The sequence below is a fragment of the Malus sylvestris genome, chromosome 9 (genome assembly GCF_916048215.2).
Source record: "Malus sylvestris chromosome 9, drMalSylv7.2, whole genome shotgun sequence".
Lineage (NCBI taxonomy): Eukaryota > Viridiplantae > Streptophyta > Magnoliopsida > Rosales > Rosaceae > Malus > Malus sylvestris.
The window spans coordinates 29,933,357-29,955,518 of record NC_062268.1 but is presented as its reverse complement, the minus strand read 5'-3'; the positions used below and the strand labels follow the sequence as shown (position 1 = coordinate 29,955,518).

Sequence of the window (22,162 nt, the reverse complement as noted above, 5' to 3'; positions counted from 1 at the left end):
TGCTCTAATGGTTAGGACCTTCCTTCTCAAACTCACTGCATCCCGGATAATCATGTCGAACGATTTAACCTGTTATGGTGCTAAATGGGTCCACATGTTACGTTATTGTACTGTGAATATGCATGATAATATCAAAAAATACGTTGGCTTGTTATATAGGCGTAAAAGTTGGTAACCTAGCATTGGTCTTTCTAAATGGTTAATCGAATAGACCAATCAACAACTTCACAACTAGAAGTTAAACTAATTTTGCATTGGGTTTTGGGTTTTGCATGGCTTGTCGATGATTCCCCCAAACAACATATTGTATATGTATATATCAAAAAACAGATAAGGCGCTACTAGCGAGTTAGCTGGCCTCGTGTCACTTTTGTTTTTCTAATACACAAGTGGATGCAGCTTCAAACAGTAGGAAGCAGTGCTAATCTTTTCCAAGAAATATAACCTACCCTCTAGTTTTGTGTCATCCAAGTGGCTACTTACAAATGCATGTAATGTAATCAATCTGGACCGGATTTTACGAGAAAATATTCAGTAGGGCTGCCGCAATTGGACGGCTCTTAAGGGGGTGAGACTAGTGAGGTCGGATGGGATTTACCAAAATACAGTGATTGTGTGCTTCGTGAGACTCTCACACGGTCTGATGCCCCCCCTACACAAAGTTTTTTAATTTGCAGTCGGGCAGTATACGTGAACCGGCTGCCCATACACAAGTTTTTCTCGGTTTGCAAACACAAACCACCAATTAAACTAGTGTGGCATTGGGAGTTGACCTGCATGCTGATGATATGTGAATGTTTCCAAAATCTAGAGTTGAGCTCAGCAACACTCATATTTTGTTTAGAGTTTATGTAGAATCAAAAGACCAGACATCCAAGCGGCTCTTTTCTTACAGTAATATGGGCTAAATACACTAATCAACAAAATCAAATGATCAAATACAGAATAGAAAATTAGAGAATCATTAGAGGTCGCATGTCATTTTAGTCATCTGACATTGGACTTGGTAAGATGTCACAAGGTTTCCCATTCAACAATTTAAGTTGCACGTATTCAGAAAAATTCAAATAAAGGACAGATTATTAATCGATTAATTCATTCCGGCACATCAATGCCGTCTCCACGTTGTTAGATTTACTTTTATTATTATTATTATCTCTATATAATTCTTTCAAGATAAGGCTGATTGGCTGCGATTGTGATGTATGCCCAAACAAATTTCAAATATGTGAGATGCCTCCCCATTACCAGAGGAGAAAGAAAAAATAAATTGAATAACTTGTTATTACCGGTGATTTATTCACAACGTCCTCTTCTTTCCAGCAAAAGGAGGCAGCTTATGGCTTCTCAGTTATGATAGCAATCCACTGGTAAAATCCATGGCAGAATTCCCTAAAACATCACACAAAGGTGCACCTTAGTAACTTTACATACGACTCATTTGACTACTTTCAGCATACTCAAAGCAAACAAAGTAATAGAAGACTTGGCCGTAGTCACAGTTGGCTACGACAATATGCTTCCCCCTCTACACCCAAGTTCGAATCCCCCTTCCCATAGTATATATTAGATTAGAAAATCGATTGAATACAAATAAAAGAAAAAACAAAGTAATAATGCATGTTCCTTTCTTAAACCATACATGCTACTATTTGATAAAAGGAACGATCTAGTTTTGTGCACAATCTATTTAGCAAAACGTGCTTGGTGTGCCAGACACAACCTCTCCAACTCTAATAGAAAAATTAAAAGGGTTCCTCGTGTTTCTATTAGAATCGGGCACACTATGTTAGGGATACATAGAAAACACTCCTGATTTTAGTTCATTTAAATGACATTAATATTTGTAGTTTTATAGACTTTCAAATGAACGACAAAATGACTGCAATAGGATAAATAGTTCTCAAAATAGCTGATGGAAATGAAATTAAAGAACAGAGAGCAATATGTTGGTGTTGTTTCCATATTCATATAGACATTCTTTTCTGTTTCTTATATTTGAGAATAAACCAACTAGTAACTTCCACCCCATTTCCTCTTTATAATTCAGCTGCCAATAGGAATCAAGTCCTCAGTTTGATTGAATCTATATATACAAGAGAAACAGTCTTGGTCTTCGGATCAAAGACATCAACGTCAGTATAAGCAATGACTCAACGGTCTCTGTTCAGTTTTAGCTTCTAGATTCAAAAGAAAAGTCAAGTTCAAAAAGTTCTAGATTTGTAGAAAATATGAAAAAAGCAACTTATAAAGGCAGTACCCGGGTCATAGTAGGGTCCTATGTGGAAGATTTTCAGAGTTGCAGAAGTTGACCATCTAAAATCTCTACTACTTTAGTGGGGTAAGAATTTTTCTGCGAGGCTACATTATTGGAGAAGTTTGAGATGCATACTAACACAGATGATCAACACACATAATATAATCAACAAAAAAGGCGATAAAATAAGCTTCTGAATTTGACAAACTAATCAAGTAGTAACCATCACAAGAAAAACAACAGGAAAAGAATACTACAAACAGAAATCTTGCAAAGGGTTTCCGTATCCAGCTCTACAAAAATTTCTCTATGGTGCTAGTTAATGTGATTTTAGGCGCAGCACCAATTATCGTGTCCTTTCTCTCACCGACGATGAAAATCATGATAGTTGGGGCACTCCGAATGCCATGTTTGGGAGAAGGACTTGCACGGCACAGGTTCACCGCCACATGGCGTCCCATGCCAATGATATAAGGACATGTATTAGTTTTTTTCCACATGTCACTATATCAAATAAGAACAAAATATCATTTGCAATCACGTATGAATAAATTTGAGACCCTTTCTTTCATTATTCACCATTTTAGTGTAAAAATTTGCAATTTTAATCAAATCACGTGTGACAAACCTCACATTGATACACTTCATCTGAAGTCTAAAGACCTGTAAAAATTAATTTGAGATCTCTGACTTTCTACGATGGATCAGGTGATGCTGAAAACTTCAAAGGTAAATTCAATTCCGAATTTAGTGGTACTGTGACGTAATAGATGTGAGATGTTTAAAAATGATGAGATAAAATTTGATGGAGAACAACTCATCATATATTTGAATACTTGATCAAATGACTTCAAACTCATATATAATAATCAGGAGAGATTAAATTCCGACCGCATCTTCTTTCCTTTAAACCCTACAAGTATGACTTTTCACCACCATAAGGGCCAGATGACATGCTAATTATTGAATTTGGCACAGTGGTAGAAAATATTTTTGTCAGGTTGCATTGTGGGAATTGATTGGAGGCTATAGATTTTAAAAGAGGAAATACGTTTGACAAAAGAAGCTTCCGATTAAGTAGGACAAAGACAACACAACTTATAAGAAATTTTCATCTAGAAACACCCACTGGAAAGTTGATAAATTGAGCAATCGATTGCATACAATGCCTTCCAAAAACTGCAAAAGCAATGTATACAAAATATATGTATACTAAATCAATGTATGCACAATTGCACAATAAATTTTTTATGTAAAAATTTACTGAAATTTTTTTTTTTTTAATTTCCAGCATGTAAATGGTACACATTTATCTTATCAAATAGGAATTTACCATAATATATGCTAACTTTTTTAAAATATCATTAAACACATGCATCACACAAGTACTAAGCCAGTTGGTTGATGAAACTAAGAAGTCATAACTTCAGGGTATATTTGACAGGATACACAGATTTGAACGTCAAAAGTTTACATGTAATGCTTCCTTTAAACCAACCATCAAGGAAAGATCTGAATTGCCAAATGGAAGCATAATCATTTGTCTATGTGTGGGTTTGAACTTACTAGTATGTATTTTAGGGCCAGTTTCTCTACCGATACTTTCATTTATTGGCAGTTCTAAGAAGCAGACAATATACTTCAAACTCTCAATGACTAAGGTTCCCCAAAATCTAATGGTTTGCTTGTTCCTAATCCAACCTGCATGAACGACCATCCCTATTACAGACTCTCTTGGATAGTTAATGGGATTAATCTCTTTAAGATCCTAAATGATCTCAAACACCATCTTCATCTTAACATGGTCATCTTAGTGAGAAAATGTGCATGCACATCTTCATCAAAACATGGGAAAATTTTCCATGCTATGTAGCATTAAATGCTACGAGCATTTGATGGCCTGGATTGGTTTGGGTTATTGCTTTTATTATGGTCCCATGAATCCAGACCATTCAATGCTCGTAGCATTGAAATGGAATCCCAAAACATGACAATTTAATGATAAAGAATACTTACATTTAGCGAAGTGGGAGACATAAGTTCCACAGGGTTTTCTACCAACAAACCCATATTTTCTCATGGACAATGAGAGCATCCACTTTGTATAAAAGTGGTTAGTCCAGCCTGCCCACATTTCCAGCCTTCGCAACTCTTATTTGACACAAACCTAAGGAAGGTAAGTTGGATTGGCCCACAGCCTGCCTGACCCAAATGTTGGACTTGAATTGGTCTTTGAGCATCAACTTGCCCAAGTTATCCTTGCCTCAGCCATTGAGGAAGTCCTACAACAGAGTTATCGCTATTTCCATTACAACTTAGGAAAGAGACGAATCTCAGAGGATGGAAATAGACGTTTTCTGGTTCGGGGAATGTTTGGGGGTTGCATGGTACATAAAAAATATGTATGGTTACATGCACCTTTCTTATCTGTTTCTGCATTCTCTACAGACAGAAGGATATATGCATAACATACATGTATGTATGTATGTGTGTGTGTGTGTGTGTGTGTGTATATTAACTTATCGTTGATTAAGGAATGCCAATGCATAGAAACACCTCTATCGAGATTTACTAATTTTGGCAAAAAGGACTGGGACAATACATCAGGATTCAAAATCTGTTTGCTTCCTAAGTTGGCAAGGGTTGAAGATAGCTTATCATTCATAATCTGTCAAAAGATAGGAATTATGAAACTTGCACAATAATATCAAACATAATAAGAGAACACTCTCGTACCAAAAGCACGATACATAATTTTGTATTATTATTGATACAATTAAGCAGGAAAATTCTTCAAACACAATCAACTTCAGATAATAACACTTACAATCGGATATTTCATTTGATCACGACTTGCTCCACTTTATGGTCCGAAACAAGGGTGATAATACTGAAGATTGTTACAGCTTATGAAATGGGGGTGACATTTTTGTTTAGGTACAGACAATCAGCCCATAATTTGTTTGTTTTATAGGGGCCACTTAATTGAACTACTCATAGAAATAATGACACAAAATTGTCAAAGGTCGATTTAGCAGCGCTTAGGAATGGACAATGGAGCAAAGATGCAGCCAATCAAGCAAAACGACAGCGCATACAGCTAATATCAATCCCTAAAACCCCTTTCAATTTTCTTTGTTGTTTTTATTGGGCTACATTACTTCCAAAACACCATAACACACCATCAAACCAAAATAACACGACTAAAAGATTCAACATTTTAATAGGAAACTTAAATGCGCGCGCGGGGGGAGGGGGACGCTTACCATCGACAGTGGTGTCCTAAGCTTGGGAAACAATGGCGGTAGCTGATGGATTACGCCGGGCTTTTGGAAAATTGGAGGAAGCGAGCGATTTTTTGTGAGGCGGTCAGCCCTCAAGCACATGAATTCCGGCAACGCACCCACCGTGACACCACCGGCGTCCGGCAATATGAAGTTGGAGCCGAAGAATATATAGCGATTGATTCAGTTATGGTCGACATTGAAGAGAGAAATGTGTGGATCGACATCGGAAAGGGTTGGATGATATGATGGAGGGAAGGAAAGGGAGAATACTATTTTATACTTGAGCGGCCCAACAGCAAAACTTGACATCCTTCAAATGAGTGCATTCAATTTGATTTTTTTGATAGATTTTTAAAGGATTTACTAACTAGAATTATATAGTTTAATGGTATTCTTATTCTTTTTTAATTATAATGAAATGTTTTAAGTTTGACTCGCATTAATACCGGTTTTCTATCTGTTAAACAATAAAAATTTCATTAGATTCTCTGAGAGGAATGTTTACATCATTAACAAGAGGATTATACTCCTTGTGTTTTCTCTCATATGCTAAATGAAATCAATTTTGTCCTTCGGAAAAAAAAAAAAGAGAAAAACCTAAGCCAAAAACACCTTAGTGTCATCTGTTAATACAAGGTCCTTTTAGACCCATTAAAATATTATATAATTGTTGTTGGGCCTAAACGAGGTAGATAGGCCAATAGAGCCTATTAGAATAAAAGGAATATCAAGATATTGATCCACAAGTCAGCTCAAGGAACTTATGTCATCTCTAATCGAATGAGTTATATTTAACTTTTGTCTAAATTATAACTTTGTAAGAATTTTTTTTAATGAACAATGTCATATCATATTTATATATCATCTCCAATCGTATGGGGCTACTTTTTTAGCCCCCTCAATAATTTATTATTTTAAGTTTGTTCTTTAATTGTATTAGTTAATTGAATTAAACTACCATATTAAAACAAGATTTCCGAACATATTTTGAGTGTCACTTGTTGCTAAATGTTGTTTTAAGTTTTAGGTTGTTAAATATTTTAATTTTGCTTGCATGTTAACAATTTAAACATTAAAATGAAGTAAGATAGTATTGAAGGGTGAAAAAGATGTGAGAAGGGATGTAGAAATGGCTTAGGTATTATAAGAAAAAAAATAGAGATTAATTTTTTTTTAAATTTTGTCTTTAAAAAAAAGGGCTACATGACCTCAACTGACAGCACAGCTGGGCCCAACTTTTTGGGCTGACTGGCTGGTTATCTTTGACCAGCCCGTTGGCCATTTGGTTGGATTTTGGCCCAAATTTTTTTTGCCAACCCTCCATTGGAAATGAGTTTGGTGTCAAAATAACTATGTTTAAACCTATAACCCTTTGGCCGGCCTAGTTGAAGATAGCCTTAATAGACAAGGCATGCCACAACAATGATAACAACCCACAGAAGTGATGTATGTTGCCACTTTTACCCTCCCCAAATTTCATGCAGCATTTTTCTCTCCTCCCTCCAATTTTCTCTCTCTCTCTCTTCCCTTAAACAAACATACAGACCTAGAGAGAGAAAGAGAGAGGGAACCAAAACCATCAACCAAAAAAGAAAGGGGAAAAGTGGGGCTGAGACCTGAGACTGAGAGGCGCCAAAGGCAGAGATCGACGACGACGACTTGACATAGGTCATTGGTACTTCGGTCTCTGAAGTTATTATTACAATGGCGTTTTCATTTCATCCCTTTTTCTTCTTCTTGTTCCTTGTATTGGGTTTTGCCTCCTCCACCACCTTCCTCTCTTGTAATTCCCCTTTCATTTCTTATTTTTCTTCTTTCATTTCCTTTCTACTTATTCAATTCAATTTCATCTAATTATTTTTGTATAAATGTTGCAGATGATATCTTCGAGTCAGGTGGATCATCCACCGGAGGACGTGCCCTTCTTCAGGCCAAAAAAAGTAAGTAATTACACTTAATTTCTCCTTTTAATTACCTATTTTATGTTATCATATCTTCTTTAGTTTTCAAATAATTAATTTGTTCGTCGTGCCCATCAATTCCATGTGCTAAAAATGCGTTTGTATACGACTGTTGATGAATTTGCTGATATTTTTCGTCAGTCTTGTCAAGAGTATTATCCAACGTCGGAGAAACCAATGTAACTGATTGCGTATTGGTTTTGAGTTGGATGTTCTAATTCTCTTTAGTTCTTGTCACCTCATGCATAATTTTAGTTGAATATATAGGTTAAGGAAATGTGGTTGTCTATATTGCAGAAGATAGGGTTGGAACATAAAGCATAAATAACTATGCTTTTGTGTTCAACAAACATTACATAACCAAGAAACATTCAATTTTGTATGTATTCATGATATTATTTGTCTCCGCGTCAAGCTAACTAGTTAATAACCAAAATACACACGAGAATTCATCGGGACAAAATACAATTAGAACAAATAGACTGGCACTGGCTTCATTGTTGCATTATCTAAATCTCACTGAATTTTAACTGTCCTGTTATCTGTTCTATTTGGAATCTTGGATAAGAATCTCTCTCTTCCTTTTAGTAACGGAGTCTTAGCAAACTTGGAAATCTCACTGAAATCATTGATTATCGGCATTTGAGTATGAAAACTAGCTCTTACCAAATTGCTAGTGAGGCATTTTTCAAGTCTTTTATTCATTGATCATTTCCCATTCCTAATTTTATGTCAGGAGAAGGTCTTAAACCATGGTACGTTAAACATTACGCGACGACAGATATATCTAATACAAACTAGTTGCCAACTCTCTAGTAATTTTTCTGACTATTCACGTAATAATTTCATCAAGCATTTTTTATCTCCTTTTTAAATTTGACAATTTTCAGTATTTTTAAACCTTGGTTCACTAAAAACATAACTACAATCCTTCGTAAACCTAACAACGCATGAGGATTAGTACTACTATAAAATCCATGCTATGTCTCATCGGCATTCTATAAGTTGCGGTCATCATTCTTTATTTTGTATTCTGTTGGGCTATCTGCAGATTGTCCTGTGAACTTTGAGAATCAGAACTACACAATCATTACAAGCAAGTGCAAAGGACCAAACTACCCAGCAAAGAGCTGCTGTGATGCTTTGAAGGATTTTGCTTGTCCTTTTACAGAAGAAATCAATGACTTGAAAAATGATTGTGCTTCAACCATGTTCAGCTACATAAACATCTACGGGAAGTACCCTCCCGGTCTGTTTGCGTCTCAATGCCGCGAAGGGAAAGAAGGTCTCGCATGTCCCGCTGAGGCACCGAAATCTGATCAGAAGAGCAGCAGAGGTCACATATCAGCTACTCACTCCATCATGCTAGCACTAACTGCTGCCTTGCTTGTATTATCATCCTTCCATAGGTTCTGAGCTGGTGTCAAGTGTGAAAAGAACCCAACCTGACTTGTAACCATTCAATTATTTTTCCCCACCAATTTGTATGCTTTGAACGTTTATCTCTAATTATAAAACTGCCCCAATAGTATAATTTTGTTATATACTTGGCAGTTTATCACCAAGTCTGGTATGAAACAAGCTCTTTTGCTTCCTATAGGATGCATAATTGCCATTGTACATGGAAAACCCAAATTACACCTCAAGTTTAAATCTAACTTCCATTAATCCACGAGAGATCACATTAAGGGCTCGTTTGGTACATATGATTGGATTTTCTTCATAGCTAATCATCTTCTAGTCCCCTCCAAATGAAAAACCACTCACTTCCACCTTCAGTATGAGTTAAAATTTGAGAGTTCTTCATTCCAATCTAATCATGTGTACCAAACGGAACTCAGATCCTGAGATTATATTTCACATAATGAATGTAAAACCTTGACTACAATATATAATGTTCTCAGCCTCGTCAAGTTCCCATAATTTTTTTTCATGGTATCAGTGCAGACAATTCATGTCGAGAGATTGTGCATTCTTGCATTCCAGGTCGAGAGTAAGGGTGTTACTTCGACGGGTCAACCCAAAATTGTTGAAGTCAACAGAAAATGATAACTCACTCAACCATCAAAGTGGAAACTAAAAAGTCATTTTGTTAATTGAGTTCCTCAAACGATTATACTTTTAAGGGCACGTTTAATACATCAGATTGTCCAAGATAGGGAAGGATAATCCCAACTCAACATGTTATTAATGAACCTAATCTTAGTCCAAGACTCAAAGACTTTGTTAAATGTCACTTAGTATTATGGTCTAGTGGTATTCCTCTTCATTTATAAGTAAGCAATCTTAGGTTCAATTCTCGCTAAAGACGAATTTAAACCACATTATTGTTAGCCCATTGTAAAGCTAAACCTATAGATAATATCGTTTGTTCAAAAAAATAGAAACTAATATATTAAATCGTTGAACCCAGTTCTAATCCGATCAAACAAAATCCCCCTAAGGTGTAATCTGCAGTCAATAAAAGTATGCCAAGAAATCGAAATAATATCTTACCAAAAGAAGAACAAAAGAAAAACGAATGAAATATTTGTGGAAGAAATCGAGTGCAATTTTTCATCATCCTTTTTGGGTGACTGCACATCATTGCGCTTGGAATATTTTTGTGAGGGCTAAATTCCTCAACAAAAAGCTAAAATTGGTTATCTACGTCAAACTTTAGCTCCAATACTTAAAGTGTTTTATACTTTGCTTCCAAAAGGTGACATATTTTGGTGCTTGGTAGTAACAAATAATATACTTTCCTTCTGTATTAATTAGTCAATGAAATTGCTTCCAAATAATGCAATATGCCCGTTTTAGCACATCATTTTGATCACACACTAGTTGCTCAAGAGTTTTTATTTAAACATCTAATTTGCATTTATCCATATTTTTTTTTACAAGGATGATCTTGTTAAAATGAGACAATATAAATCGCCGGTATAGAAACTTACGGCTTTTTATCTTCTCCTTTTCTGGTATGTGTTAAGGACTCAATAAGAGGGTTGAATTAATGGTATGTAAGTAAGAGAAAATCTTTGCATTTTCCTAAAATAAGAACATGCTTGATAAAGCTTGTTTATTAATTTTTCTTTGATCAGTTCAATTCAATAATTAAAAAAGAAAAAAAGTTGAGCAAAAATATTTTTTAATACTAAAAATATAATGCAAAGCGGATGGGACGGTGCATGCCTAGTCAAATACCTAATTGTGGCATGACCTCACGCTAAATTGATCATTCAAAATACAAGTAGTTGAATAATGCTGTGTTCTTTTTTATGAAAGTGATGCCAAATTTTAATGGTGTACTTTGCAATTAGCTCATTTTGTGTGAAATTGGTGATTTTGGTATCAATTAGCTTTTTTTTTTATTTTTTTATTTTTTTATTTTTTTTTATGATGGATCATTTATATGTTTGATATATATTAATGGCTAAAGGATCTTTAAACTGAATGAGTTTTTGCAGATATAATCTTTAGATGATAATAAAGACAATGAACGATTTTGATTGGATGAGGATCCTCTCCGAATCCTCTTTGTGGGGATCCTAGGGATCCTCACATCCTAGCCGTTCATCGTACGTCGTGTGTACATAAATCATTTGAAATTTTTTATTTAAAATTAAACATAAATAGTACCTGACGAAAACTGGTCGTACGATAACCTGCACCACCTATCCTTACTAAGGTAGAGAACCTTCGTAATGAATGGATATTTTTTACATATAGCTACCATATGGATGTTATCATGTTTGTACGGTGAAGAGATGTTAATCATATATAGGGGACAAGTAAGTTCTCCATAGAGGAACACATACATTATCCTATTTATTAATTATATATCTTTAAAATATAATTTGATATCGTTCATTCATACTAAAACACATGAAATTGATGACACCACTTGTTGGTACGATGCATCCCATCCATATTTTGCATATATGAGGTCCATATATTAAGAGAGTGTTATTATTGCATATATATATATATATATATATATATATATATATATATATATATATATATATATATGTCATGTGAAAACAACTTCCTCAGTTACAGTTTGATAGTCGCTTTGGACTATGGGTTAAAAAAACTTTTAGCTAAACTACTATGTTTTTTAGTTTAGGTACTAATGCAAAAGTCAACTAAAACAATCCTATACTTACTGTAATTCAAAATAATTTACATGATCGACACTAATTAATCCTACCACGTTTTTTGACCGACCAACTTTTCTTTTAGACCGGTTGACGAAATTTTCCGACAACTAGCCGGTCAAATTTTTCTGTTTTAGTGTCACTGTACAACAGTGAACTTAATAAAAAAACATATTAAGTAATTGTAAACTCACGCTATAAACATGTATGATCAAATTCCTCAAAAGTTCTCTAATTTTACTGTGTATATATGTAAGGTATCGTTTGGTATGCAGATGGACGGGACGAAACGGAATGGGACGGGACAGGACGAGATGGAACGAAGATGGAGCAAATATGCCCTCGGATGGAAACAAGGAGGAAGAAGAAAGAGACAGAGAGGTTATAATTTTGTGTTCTACGGATGTGGAACAAGTCGTTCTAGATGATAAGACGGAACGAAAATTCACCTAAAACTCGTCCCGTGGAACAGCGTGTTCCATCTGTTTTAGGCACACCAAACGTGGGACGAAATGCCTTGTTCCATTCCGTTCCATCCCGTTCCACGTACCAAACGGTACCGAAAAGAACATATGATCACTCACACAACAATACAAAATTGAAGATGAAAAAGTTGCATAATATTTTTTTTACGTCGCTGTTGAACAATGACTTGAAATTTTCCGACGAATGGATAAATACTTCGGGCACAATGATGGTGGTCGACGCACTTTCTGGCACTGGAAATGGTGACATATGAGTCATGTTCAATGGGGATAAAAATATAGATAATGTTTTGCCCACAGTTTGCGTCTTAATCCAAATAGAATGGGAATGAATACAACCAATAAATACATACACTATCTTCTGCCACATCATTTCATTAAAAATCAAAATAGCTATACCACATATCCTTTGACATCAAATCATTAGTTAATTAGTGACACTTAGTACTACAAGTTAAAAAGTTTTTTTTTTTTAATTTTTTTTTTCAAGTGAGAGATTAGGAATGAGGATATTCGAGGTAAAGTAGGAGTAGCCAAAATTGAAGGAAATATGAAAGAAAATCGGTTACGGTGATTTGGACATGTGCAAAGAAGGCTTACTGACGCTTCGGTTAAAAGATACGACTACAGGACAGAGGTTTAGTGCCGAAGGGGTATGGAAAGACCTAAGAAAACTTTGGAAAAGACTCTAAGAAAAGACTTAGAGTACCTGGATCTAACGGAGGACATGACACAGAACCGAGCGCAATGGTGTTCTAGGATTCATATAGCCGATTCCACTCAGTGGGAAAAAGCTTTGTTGTTGTTGTTGTTGTTTTAAGTTATAGATTTTAAATTTAATTATGTAAACAACGAATTTAAATTTAATTATATTATTTTAAGTTTTTTTTTTAAATTTATTTTCAGTTTTTTAATCATTTTTAAGAGTGAAATGACTAAACTACCCTCACATGTTGTGCACATGGTCTCACTTAACAGAAATATGGATGGAATGTTTGAAAAATTAACGGTAGGAGGCAAATTGGCTAAAAAAATTAGTTTGAGTCCTTAATTTTCCAATCGAAGAGTTCAAGGGGGAAATCGAAAGTTAGGTGAAAGTTAGGTGAAAGTTTAGGGAGCAAATCGACAGTTTACTCTAAAAATATAGATAATGTTTTGCCCACAGTTTGTGTCTAAATCCAAATAGAATGGGAAAGAATACAACCAATAAATACATACACTATCTTCTGCCACATCATTTCATTAAAAATCAAAATAGCTATACCACATATCCTTTGACATCAAATCATTAGTTAATCAGTGACACTTGGTACTACAAGTTAATTTTTTTTTTTAAGTGAGAGATTTTAAATTTAATTATGTAAATAGCGAATTCGGTAATAATTTTATTCCTCTCACTTTTAGTGTAAAGATATCTTTGTATTAAAAAATCAAGTGGAAAAATGACTTTGGAATTATTGACTAGGACTAGAAAAACAAAGTAAAAAGTATTATATTAATTTCCACGTAAATATATAAGGGCAGCCCTAGTATGTACAGTTACAATTCCTTTAATTCTAAGAGGATTTACTTGGCATAGACTTATTGTCATCTTAACGTTTTATGTCAATAATACAATATAAATTTATTTTCATCTAACGTATTATTGGCATGCAACGCAATATTTTTCATGTACCATGTAAGTAGCCTTTAGTACTAACTTCATCTCATTACCAAAAGATTCGAAATCCAATCCTGAAGTTGTTTCCTCGAGATGGAAGATGGATCAAATCATCAAAGGAAACAAAAATATTTAGATTACAACAGGTAGAAGATAGAGGCCGCCTAATCTTATCTATGAGCAGTAACCAGTGTTTCAATAAATCTCAACCCATCGAACTTGGGCGCAAATTTCTCGGTCGAAGCCGATGATTTTGCTTGATTTCTCTTACACCCAGTCTCCTACAAAATCAATAGAATTCTCCCTGCTTAATTACAATTTTATATAAACACGTCAAATAATATTATTTAAACACACAAAATTAACAAACAATTCCTAAGACAAGTGGAATCGACAAACAATGATAGAGTCCTCCCTATTAGAAACCGTGTCGATAAATGTGTCCAAATATTTTTATTGAAGTAAGAATATCAAGCTGTAGACACGAGAAATGCTAAAGGAGCTTTGAAAAGTGTAGTTGTTCATGAACTTTCTGCAACCTTACAGTTTAACGTTAATGTATATGAAGAATTTCACTTTGAGAGTCCTAACATTTCTAGTAGACACAATATAGCAGAAATTCAAGAATAAAATTAGAAATTAACAACCAGCGTATATTTTGTTTCTCTAGTACTTGTTTGGTTAAGGTTAACTAGTAAGTGATAAAATATGAGTTGAAGGGTCAAAATCCCAGATTTCAGTCCTTTTCCATTTTTTTTTTCTCAGCAGCCAAACAGAACAGGGCAAATAGAAGCAGAGCATCTAAAGCTGAATACTAACTACAAAGCATGGAAAACGAAAAGACAAAAAGAACCCATGAATTCAAATTAAGATTATTTAATTACCTGGTGAGAAAATCGCATGGTTGAATCAGACACAAAGCTTGAAGAAGAAGAAGAAGGAGTGGCGGAGACGGAGAGAGCAGTGGCAGAAGCGGCGGCGACAGAGGCCGCTAAAAAGCCTGGCTTGTTCATGACTGGAAGAGACGAGTATTAGGTAGCTAGCTAGTTGGAAGATTGATTGGATATGGAGAGCCTGGAAGTTGGGAGACTGACTGTTTGTATGGTGGGAAAATGAATGAGAGAAAGTTGAGTGGGCAGTTGGAAGGGCTTTGACGGCAGGCACATATATACAACTGCCGCTGCTGGTCGTTGTTAACTTCGAACCTTTACGCGGCAACTACACCCCAACTTGGGCCTGGAATTCCTATTTTGCCCTCTTCACTTTTCTTTCTCAGATGTTCGCAATTGTCTAAAATACCCTCCCGTGGGTATCATTTTCGATGTGTAATGTCATGGCGCTGAGGTCCGAGGAAGAAAGCAAAAAGGGGCTCCACCGGCACCACTTGGGTTGTGTACATCTTCAACTTCAACTGTACCCCAACTTGCACCTGCACCTGACCACTCGTTAGGGATGTTCTTATCGTTGGAATATCGTCAGTTTTAAATGTAAATATTTCCACTCGTTAGGGAGATTCTTATCGTTGGAATATCATCAGTTTTGGATGTAAATGTTTCCACAGCTCAAGACTTTTTAACGTGTTAGTCTCAAATGTAAGGTGTAATTGTTCAAATCAAATTTAGTTAATGGAGAAAAATCAAGCTTAATAGATTAAGATCATGACCTTTTACCTGTCGAGAGTTGACAAAAGTGAATATGCACATGTAAATAAGTTAGGTGTGGGAACATATTAGGATTATCTCCTAATTGACTTAAATGTTTAATTTTATGTGTTAACTATAAGGTCTTACGACTAATTATGATAAATATGTTTTTATTTTTATTCTTATCCATTTATAAATACCAAATATAATCCGATATTTGAGACAAAAACAAGAGTTAATCAAGGATGTAATATTGTGTGTGTTGTTTTCTATTATTTTATCAACTTTAAAGGGGAAAAAGAATCAAGGAAACCCCAAAAGAAAAGATAGGATAGGGTTAGTCTTGTAAGAGTGGGGAAAGTCGTTCCAGAAAGGCAAGAATAATGGAGGGGCAAGTTGGTAAATGCGTCATTCAATCTTTGCGTATTTTAGCGGCACGTCGATGTTGATGTTCTCGAGACGAAGTTAGCCCTCATAGGCCGATCTTTTCTAGTCGCACTCAATTGTGCCAGGCCACGTGAACGGCCCAGATTGTGCCACGCAAGCGCCACTTTTTTCACGAGTAAATTATAGGCCTCTATCTTTGGGTTTGGAATGGGATGTGTGGAGTGGCCGGTGGCGGAGTGGGTTGACAATTTGGAAGATGCGGCTCCAATTACTAATTTAGCCCCAACAATCGCTTTTATTACCACACTTCATTGTCATTGTCGTGAAACGGCTGACCCCAACCTCGTTTTGGTACCCATCACAAAAGTATGATATGCTTTGTAATTTGTGTCACTCACCACTACATCAATCTTCATTTTGTGTGAAAGCTACGTAGTTAAGCAACCGTATCAAAGTTTCTTGCACACCCAAAAAATAATAATAATAATAACCCCCGTTGCACGTATAGTCGAGTTTAATGTTGTTTAAGGTATATAAAATATGTGTTGTAACATTAGTAGATTGTAAGGTGTTATGACCGCACCTAAGTGCAGAATATTGTTACTTTTTTATTTGTGAATCACACGATGTTGGCTAAAATAAGGCTAAAATGTCTCTGTGAGTCTTTTTGGCCCCCGAAATGGTGAATTATCGTGATGAAATTACCAAGTGGTTCCTTTTTTGAAGGGAAAAGAAAGGATGTTGATAAAAAAATTTACAACAAAAAGTTTGACAAATTATATATTTGTTATTTTTATTTAAATATGGAGCAGATAATCAAATTTAAAGTTGCCGGTGGACGGATAACAAAAAGAAATTAAAGTCTTGCCGACATGGACACTAGAGAGATCAGATCACCATATCCACTAAATTTGGAGTCAAACTCATTTGCCCAACTCAACCAAATACTGTACAACTGTACCAAATGTTCATATGGCACGCACATTACTCATCCGTCCACGCTCACAAAGAGGAGAACCGGTTCTCACTTTCGGCTGAGATGGGGAGAAATGGAGTGGTTGGTTTGGCAAATTGTGCAAGTGGACTAAAGTGAAGTAGAATGATATCCCCATGAAAACTGAGTCCCCTCCACCTCCAACTTGGCAACTTGATGTTGAGCAAGCTGCGTCTGCTCTCTACCATGAGAAAAGTTAGCGATGACGACAGTTCCCCATCAGGCCATCACTAACAATGGTGATTCTTGGTTCGAGCTATTTCATATCGAGATCTGCTATTCAGACTCTCTCGAAATCCAGTCCGATAAGACTTTGTTGACAAATGTAGTTTTTGCAAAATTTACACAGCAGGTCGGCCCATTACCACACAATAAAGAGCCAGTCACTCCCCTGGGAACAAATACCATTGCTGTTCCTAAAATTATGACCAAGACAGGAGAGAATTGGAGGATGTTACGAGCAGAAAGTTTTTCGTTTGAAAAAAAAGGGCCTAAAATTGGTCATGAAGCACTACGAACAAGAGTCGGGTGCTCAATTTGCAGGAAAAGCAGAACGAGATACAGACCTCAGTACTCAGGGAGGAAGGAGAATAGAACTACTAGTAGAAGAAATCAACACACGAGGGCGAAAAGAAACTTACCTCAACCCTTTACCTTCAACAGAGAGGCGACCTTCTCCCACTGAGCTTCAAACAAACACATGTGATATTTTAATTGGGTGGAACCACCTACTTTCTGTAGTCCAGAACACCACGTAATAATTTCTCTCGCTAATCACTGTAAAGAGAGACTAAGAGAATAATATACTTGCGTTTCTAAAAAAGGAAGATGAGAGTTTTGAGGGTATATGATATATCAAAAACTGGTTTTGAGTAAAAGCTTAAAAAAAAAAGATCGTACCCAGTGCACAAGGCTCCCGCTTTACGCAGGGTCTGGGAAAGGTGAATGTCGGCTAGCCTTACCCCCATTTATGGAGAGGCTGCTCCCAAGTCTCGAACCCGAGACCTACCGCTCATGGGCGAAGGCACTTGCCAGCCTGCTATACAACAACGGGGAGCTACAAGACTAACATAATTTATATCAGATGCCCAACTGGATAGAGTACGAGAGAGATCATCATCAGACTACTGCAGCATGTTTTTTCTACTGTGCAATTTGATGCCGAAAGACACTTGAGGAGCATCAGAGGCTTACAGTTTTGCCCTTGGTGCTGCAAACACGAAGGAATGAAAATCTATGTGCGTGTGAGGGCATGCATGTGTCTGTGTACAATAAAGCCCTAAAAATGATACAACAAAACTTTTATTACTTAATAAAACTATCATAATCCAATTAGTATATAGAGTAATCAATAGAATACATCTCTAACAATGATACAACAAAGTTTTAAAATCGAGATATAACAGCTATTCAAAGTGCAACACTACCTAAAAACGCTTCCAATAAAAAAAAAACAGAAGCTAAAAATGGCCAAAATTCCGAACAGCATTCCTACAGCCACCAGTTGGTTCAGTTACTATCCCAATCACAAGCGTGTACAACCCACACAGGCGATGACCTTGAAAAGAAAATGAGCAGAAACAGTAAAACACTTGATACCACTAAAGGAGTTAAGCACAAGAAGCTAATTGATTGATTTTTTTTATAAGCTAATTAATTGCTGCATTCTTTTTTTCTTTCTCCCAAGCTCATATAATTGTTGTAGATGTCGCACATGAAACCATTGACCAAATTGGCAGAAAGAAAGAACAAATTGCCATCAGAGCTTCAGCAAGAAAAATTTCAACATAGTGAACTCCACATTTCAAAACTGTATCAAGTGGCTTCTGATCTGTTAAAGATGCACTATCCAGTATGTTGTTTTCAAACACCAGTTCCAACACTTGAATTATCTTCATTGACCTCAAGGGTAATCTTGTTCGCCTGTTGCGATAAATGTAGGAATGTTTACGCTAAAGATCATCCTACATATTACACATTTCGTAACTTACAACTGCAATATTCTTTCCCACTAAAAATCAATCCGAACCACTAAAAATCTGAATCTCTTACGCAAATAACCTTTTCAATTTTTATTGAAAGAGAAAGAAAACAAGAACAAGTATGCATTACAAAATGTAATAATACACGAAACCAAATCAGGATTGCAGTAAACAAACTATAACTAAGTAGTACCTCATGAGTCATGAAGATTTGATTGACTCAACAAACCCACTACTGAGAAGTCTTTCGACATACTTCCCGAGTATGTCAACCTCCAAATTAACCTTCGACCCGACCTTCTTCAACGGAATCACCACCTTCTGCTGAGTGTAAGCAACCAACATGAAATTAAAGCACTCTTCTTTATCAAACACATCCACCACCGTCAAACTAGTTCCATCTACTGCTATAAACCCTTTCGGCACCACATACTTCAACACCTCCTTCGATGCCTTTACCTTGATCCACAGCGAATCGCCCTCGGGCTCCATGGACACTATCTCCCCTGTGCCATCCACATGACCCTGCACAAAGTGCCCGCCCATTCGGCTCGTGGGCTGCACCGCCCGCTCCAAATTCACAAGTGATCCCGATTCGAGCTCGATCAGAGACGTCTTCCTAAGCGTCTCGGGGGACAGCCCGACTGTGAAATCCGACAACTGGGTATCGAATTCAGTCACGGTCAGGCACGTTCCGTTGACGGCAATGCTATCCCCGAGGTGAACGCCCTCCAGAACGGTTTTGGCGCCGATTTTCATGTCGAAACCGCCGTTTTGGGCCGTGCCCAGTTGCTTGACTCGGCCCATTTCCTCGACGATGCCGGTGAAAAGGCATCGGATTGTGTTGCGAGGAGGATATTGGCGATTGGTTTTGGGTTTTTGGGAGCTGAGGAAGAGGGTTTGAGTGGAGGGCTTGAAAAGGGGATTGAAACTGCGGAGGGTTTTGGATGAGATGGTGTGAAACTTGTTCATGATTGAGATTTGTCCAACACAGGGTTGAGGAGTTCTTGAGAGTGAAACCGCCATTCTGTTTGTTTCGGATGCAACACAAGTTGGGACCCTTGAGTACTTGAAATTTTTCAAGGTTCGGTGGAATTGGCAAGAAAAACCCTCAACTTTGTGTTTGACTAGAATCGATGAGATCCAATGAAATAAAACAAGAAGAAAGATGTGCATTTATTATTATCATCATTCGACGGATAGATATAATTGTACAAATTCTAGAAAATCTAAGATCGTTTGTTTATTAAACTATATAAAAAGATACGAAAAAATAGATACATGTATTATAACTTATCTATCTATTTACTAATAGTAGACTGATTAGACATTGGTATTTATTAATTTTTAGCAGAAATAATTTTTGTCAAGTGTTTTATAAAATGGACAATTCCGATTATAGGTAGGAAGTCTCTGAATTGATCACAAACCTTCTTTTTTTAAATGCAGGCTCAAATTTCAAATTTCTACTATGTTATTGATTTAAGAGTTTTTATCACATATGATCCTTGAAATTGACCCTTAACATCACCTAGTCCTGCAATCACCTCCGATCTCATTCCACATTTCTCTACCTCATTCTCTCTCTATTCTCTCAAAGAAAAATCTCAACACCCATCTTTACACACTTCGACACCTTTCACCGAATTGAACCTGGATTGAGATCACCTTTGGTGAAACCTTGGCCGATTGGCAACAATTTATGGGACATCACCATTTAACATTTAGGTGATCAACATCCTCACAACCTTAATCTTCGAGAGTTTGTTCAGCGCTTCCCTGGTGGTCTGGTGATACAAAGAACAATGAAGTCTACCTTGACATAATGAGGTTATAACCAAGGTGCATCTATTGTTGGTTGAAAAATATTTCCAGACCCCTCTTAGACCTTGGTTAGGTCTTGTGTCTTTGAGAATTTAGGTCTCTTTGTAGTAGGCCCTACTATAAGAAAAAAAAAATTCCATTGTGCAAAAAGGTACTTAGACTACTTTTTTAATTAATTATTAAACTCACATCAGCATATAACAAATTTTTTTACAAAATTGTGGCAGAATGATTATATTAATTTGCGACATCTATTTTCAAGAACTATATTGATCAATTTTCAATTTCAGGGACTATCTTGATGATGTGGGTCAATTTCAGAGACCATCTGGATGATGTGGGTCAATTTCAGAGACCATCTTGTGATAAAAATTCGTAAATCTTGTGGGGTCCATTTATGTGTCACATTAACACTTAACATAATTTTTAACAGAATTGTGACAAAAAAACCACATTGATTTGCGACACCTATTTTCAGAGACTACATTGATTGATTTTCAAGTTCATAGACCATCTTGATAGTGAGGGTCAATTTCAGGGATCATTTGTGATAAAAACCCTTGATTTAATGAAGAAAGTCGATTAAGAAATGTACTTAGGCGCATACAAGTACAACGATATATGAGGAATTTGGAGATGCTACATTTGACACGACATGCTTAACGTAAAAGTATGGTATGCTATCTGCTCCATTCGTGAGGGTAAATCATTATGGGCAATCAATTTTACCAAGATGTGGGCTAATTTCCAGTGAAAACACTCTCGTTTGGTGGCTCGGATGAGATGGGTTATGTCCAATTAAATTGGACTTGTAACCCAGCCCATGTTTGAAAAGAAAACTTGTCACACAGACTGGATTCCGAATCTTGAATTCAAGTGCATAGTACAATGGTAATTGTAACGCTTCACTACCCCTGGGTTACAAAGCCACTCTTCTTCCTCGTGCCTTCATCCCCTAATGCTTTTGTTTGGTTGTTCAAGTCTTGACAACAACCTCTTGTACAATGTAACTCATATTTACATTGTGGGTACGTACATACACCAATGTTAACGTAACCTCAACTTGGGATGAACCATGAAATTTTTTTTTATTCTTATGCGTTTGTGCGATTCAATGCCGAATATAAGTTGGTCCAAAATCGATCCAGTATTGTGCATCAACATCCTAAATAAGAATCACCACCTATCTCGTAAATGTTTAGACTTGAGTACATCTGTACCATCGATTTACTAGTGGGGGAAGATGATAAATAAAAGGTGCATTTCCCTCTCTAAATTCTGCTGCAACGAATATACCCTTCAATTTTCTATTTTTTGTTGAAAACCAATATTGATACCTAACCTAACCATCGAAACTTGGTCAGCTTTGGAGGGCTCTCAAAGCAAAACAAAACAGAACGAAAAAAGGTACCGCAATTTTTCACATCTCCACTTGCTTCATGCTAGTCAAACTAAGCTCACTTGACTATTTTTTTGTATTTTTAAAATTTAATTACGTCAATTATATGTTAACTCACGTAAAAATGACATATCGATTATA

The 22,162-nt window shown here is 36.2% G+C and overlaps 4 protein-coding genes and 1 long non-coding RNA gene across 10 annotated transcripts in view; 1 reads left to right on the top strand and 4 right to left on the bottom strand.

Moving 5' to 3' along the window:
* Positions 1-819: 819 nt before the first annotated feature.
* Positions 820-6,100, bottom strand: LOC126582070 (uncharacterized). Its single transcript, XR_007609261.1, has 2 exons — positions 5,524-6,100; positions 820-1,392 (listed from the first exon to the last, which is right to left on the bottom strand). It is a non-coding gene; the product is annotated as an uncharacterized LOC126582070 (long non-coding RNA).
* Positions 2,388-4,252, bottom strand: LOC126582069 (thioredoxin M2, chloroplastic-like). The gene has a single exon (XM_050246050.1). It carries the CDS (start codon positions 2,755-2,757, stop codon positions 2,551-2,553), a length of 207 nt encoding a protein of 68 aa, XP_050102007.1. The 5' UTR covers positions 2,758-4,252; the 3' UTR covers positions 2,388-2,550.
* A 960-nt stretch (positions 6,101-7,060) lies between the features above and the next one.
* LOC126582067 (GPI-anchored protein LLG1-like) lies at positions 7,061-9,070 on the top strand. Its single transcript, XM_050246047.1, has 3 exons — positions 7,061-7,327; positions 7,422-7,484; positions 8,557-9,070. The coding sequence occupies exons 1-3, from the start codon at positions 7,249-7,251 to the stop codon at positions 8,919-8,921; spliced, it is 507 nt and encodes a 168-aa protein (XP_050102004.1). The 5' UTR covers positions 7,061-7,248; the 3' UTR covers positions 8,922-9,070.
* A 4,750-nt stretch (positions 9,071-13,820) lies between these two features.
* The window catches only part of LOC126582068 (uncharacterized), a 61,545-nt gene continuing 53,203 nt past the window's right edge, over positions 13,821-22,162 (bottom strand). Inside the window, exons 2-3 of one of the 2 annotated variants that reach the window (XM_050246049.1) lie at positions 14,677-14,904; positions 13,821-14,073 (exon numbers count right to left, since the gene is read on the bottom strand). In XM_050246049.1, coding sequence (XP_050102006.1) covers positions 13,963-14,073; positions 14,677-14,805 — 240 coding nt within the window. In that variant the 5' untranslated portion in view covers positions 14,806-14,904 and the 3' untranslated portion in view covers positions 13,821-13,962. Of the gene's footprint in view, positions 14,074-14,676; positions 14,955-22,162 lie in introns of those variants that run through there. The other variant, XM_050246048.1, reaches the window with a different exon arrangement.
* Positions 16,711-19,957, bottom strand: LOC126582061 (riboflavin synthase-like). Of its 5 annotated transcripts, XR_007609259.1 has the most exons (3): positions 18,992-19,957; positions 17,458-17,593; positions 16,711-17,232 (listed from the first exon to the last, which is right to left on the bottom strand). XR_007609259.1 is itself a non-coding variant. In XM_050246042.1 (2 exons), the coding sequence occupies exon 1, from the start codon at positions 19,822-19,824 to the stop codon at positions 19,000-19,002; it is 825 nt and encodes a 274-aa protein (XP_050101999.1). In that variant the 5' UTR covers positions 19,825-19,957; the 3' UTR covers positions 16,711-17,593; positions 18,992-18,999. The 5 variants fall into 5 exon arrangements, 4 of the variants coding, with proteins under 4 accessions (XP_050101999.1, XP_050101996.1, XP_050101998.1 ...); XM_050246042.1 differs by having other exon boundaries at positions 16,711-17,593; XM_050246039.1 differs by lacking the exons at positions 16,711-17,232; positions 17,458-17,593 and adding an exon at positions 18,103-18,374 and having other exon boundaries at positions 18,992-19,956.

Excerpts from the sequence above, each read along its gene's own strand:
- LOC126582069 (XM_050246050.1), bottom strand. The coding sequence starts at position 2,757 with ATGTGGAAAAAAACTAATACATGTCCTTATATCATTGGCATGGGACGC.
- LOC126582067 (XM_050246047.1), top strand. The coding sequence starts at position 7,249 with ATGGCGTTTTCATTTCATCCCTTTTTCTTCTTCTTGTTCCTTGTATTG. Across the intron at positions 7,328-7,421 it reads CTCCACCACCTTCCTCTCTT|ATGATATCTTCGAGTCAGGT; the intron begins GTAATTCCCCTT and ends TAAATGTTGCAG. Across the intron at positions 7,485-8,556 it reads CCTTCTTCAGGCCAAAAAAA|ATTGTCCTGTGAACTTTGAG; the intron begins GTAAGTAATTAC and ends GGCTATCTGCAG.
- LOC126582061 (XM_050246042.1), bottom strand. The coding sequence starts at position 19,824 with ATGGCGGTTTCACTCTCAAGAACTCCTCAACCCTGTGTTGGACAAATC.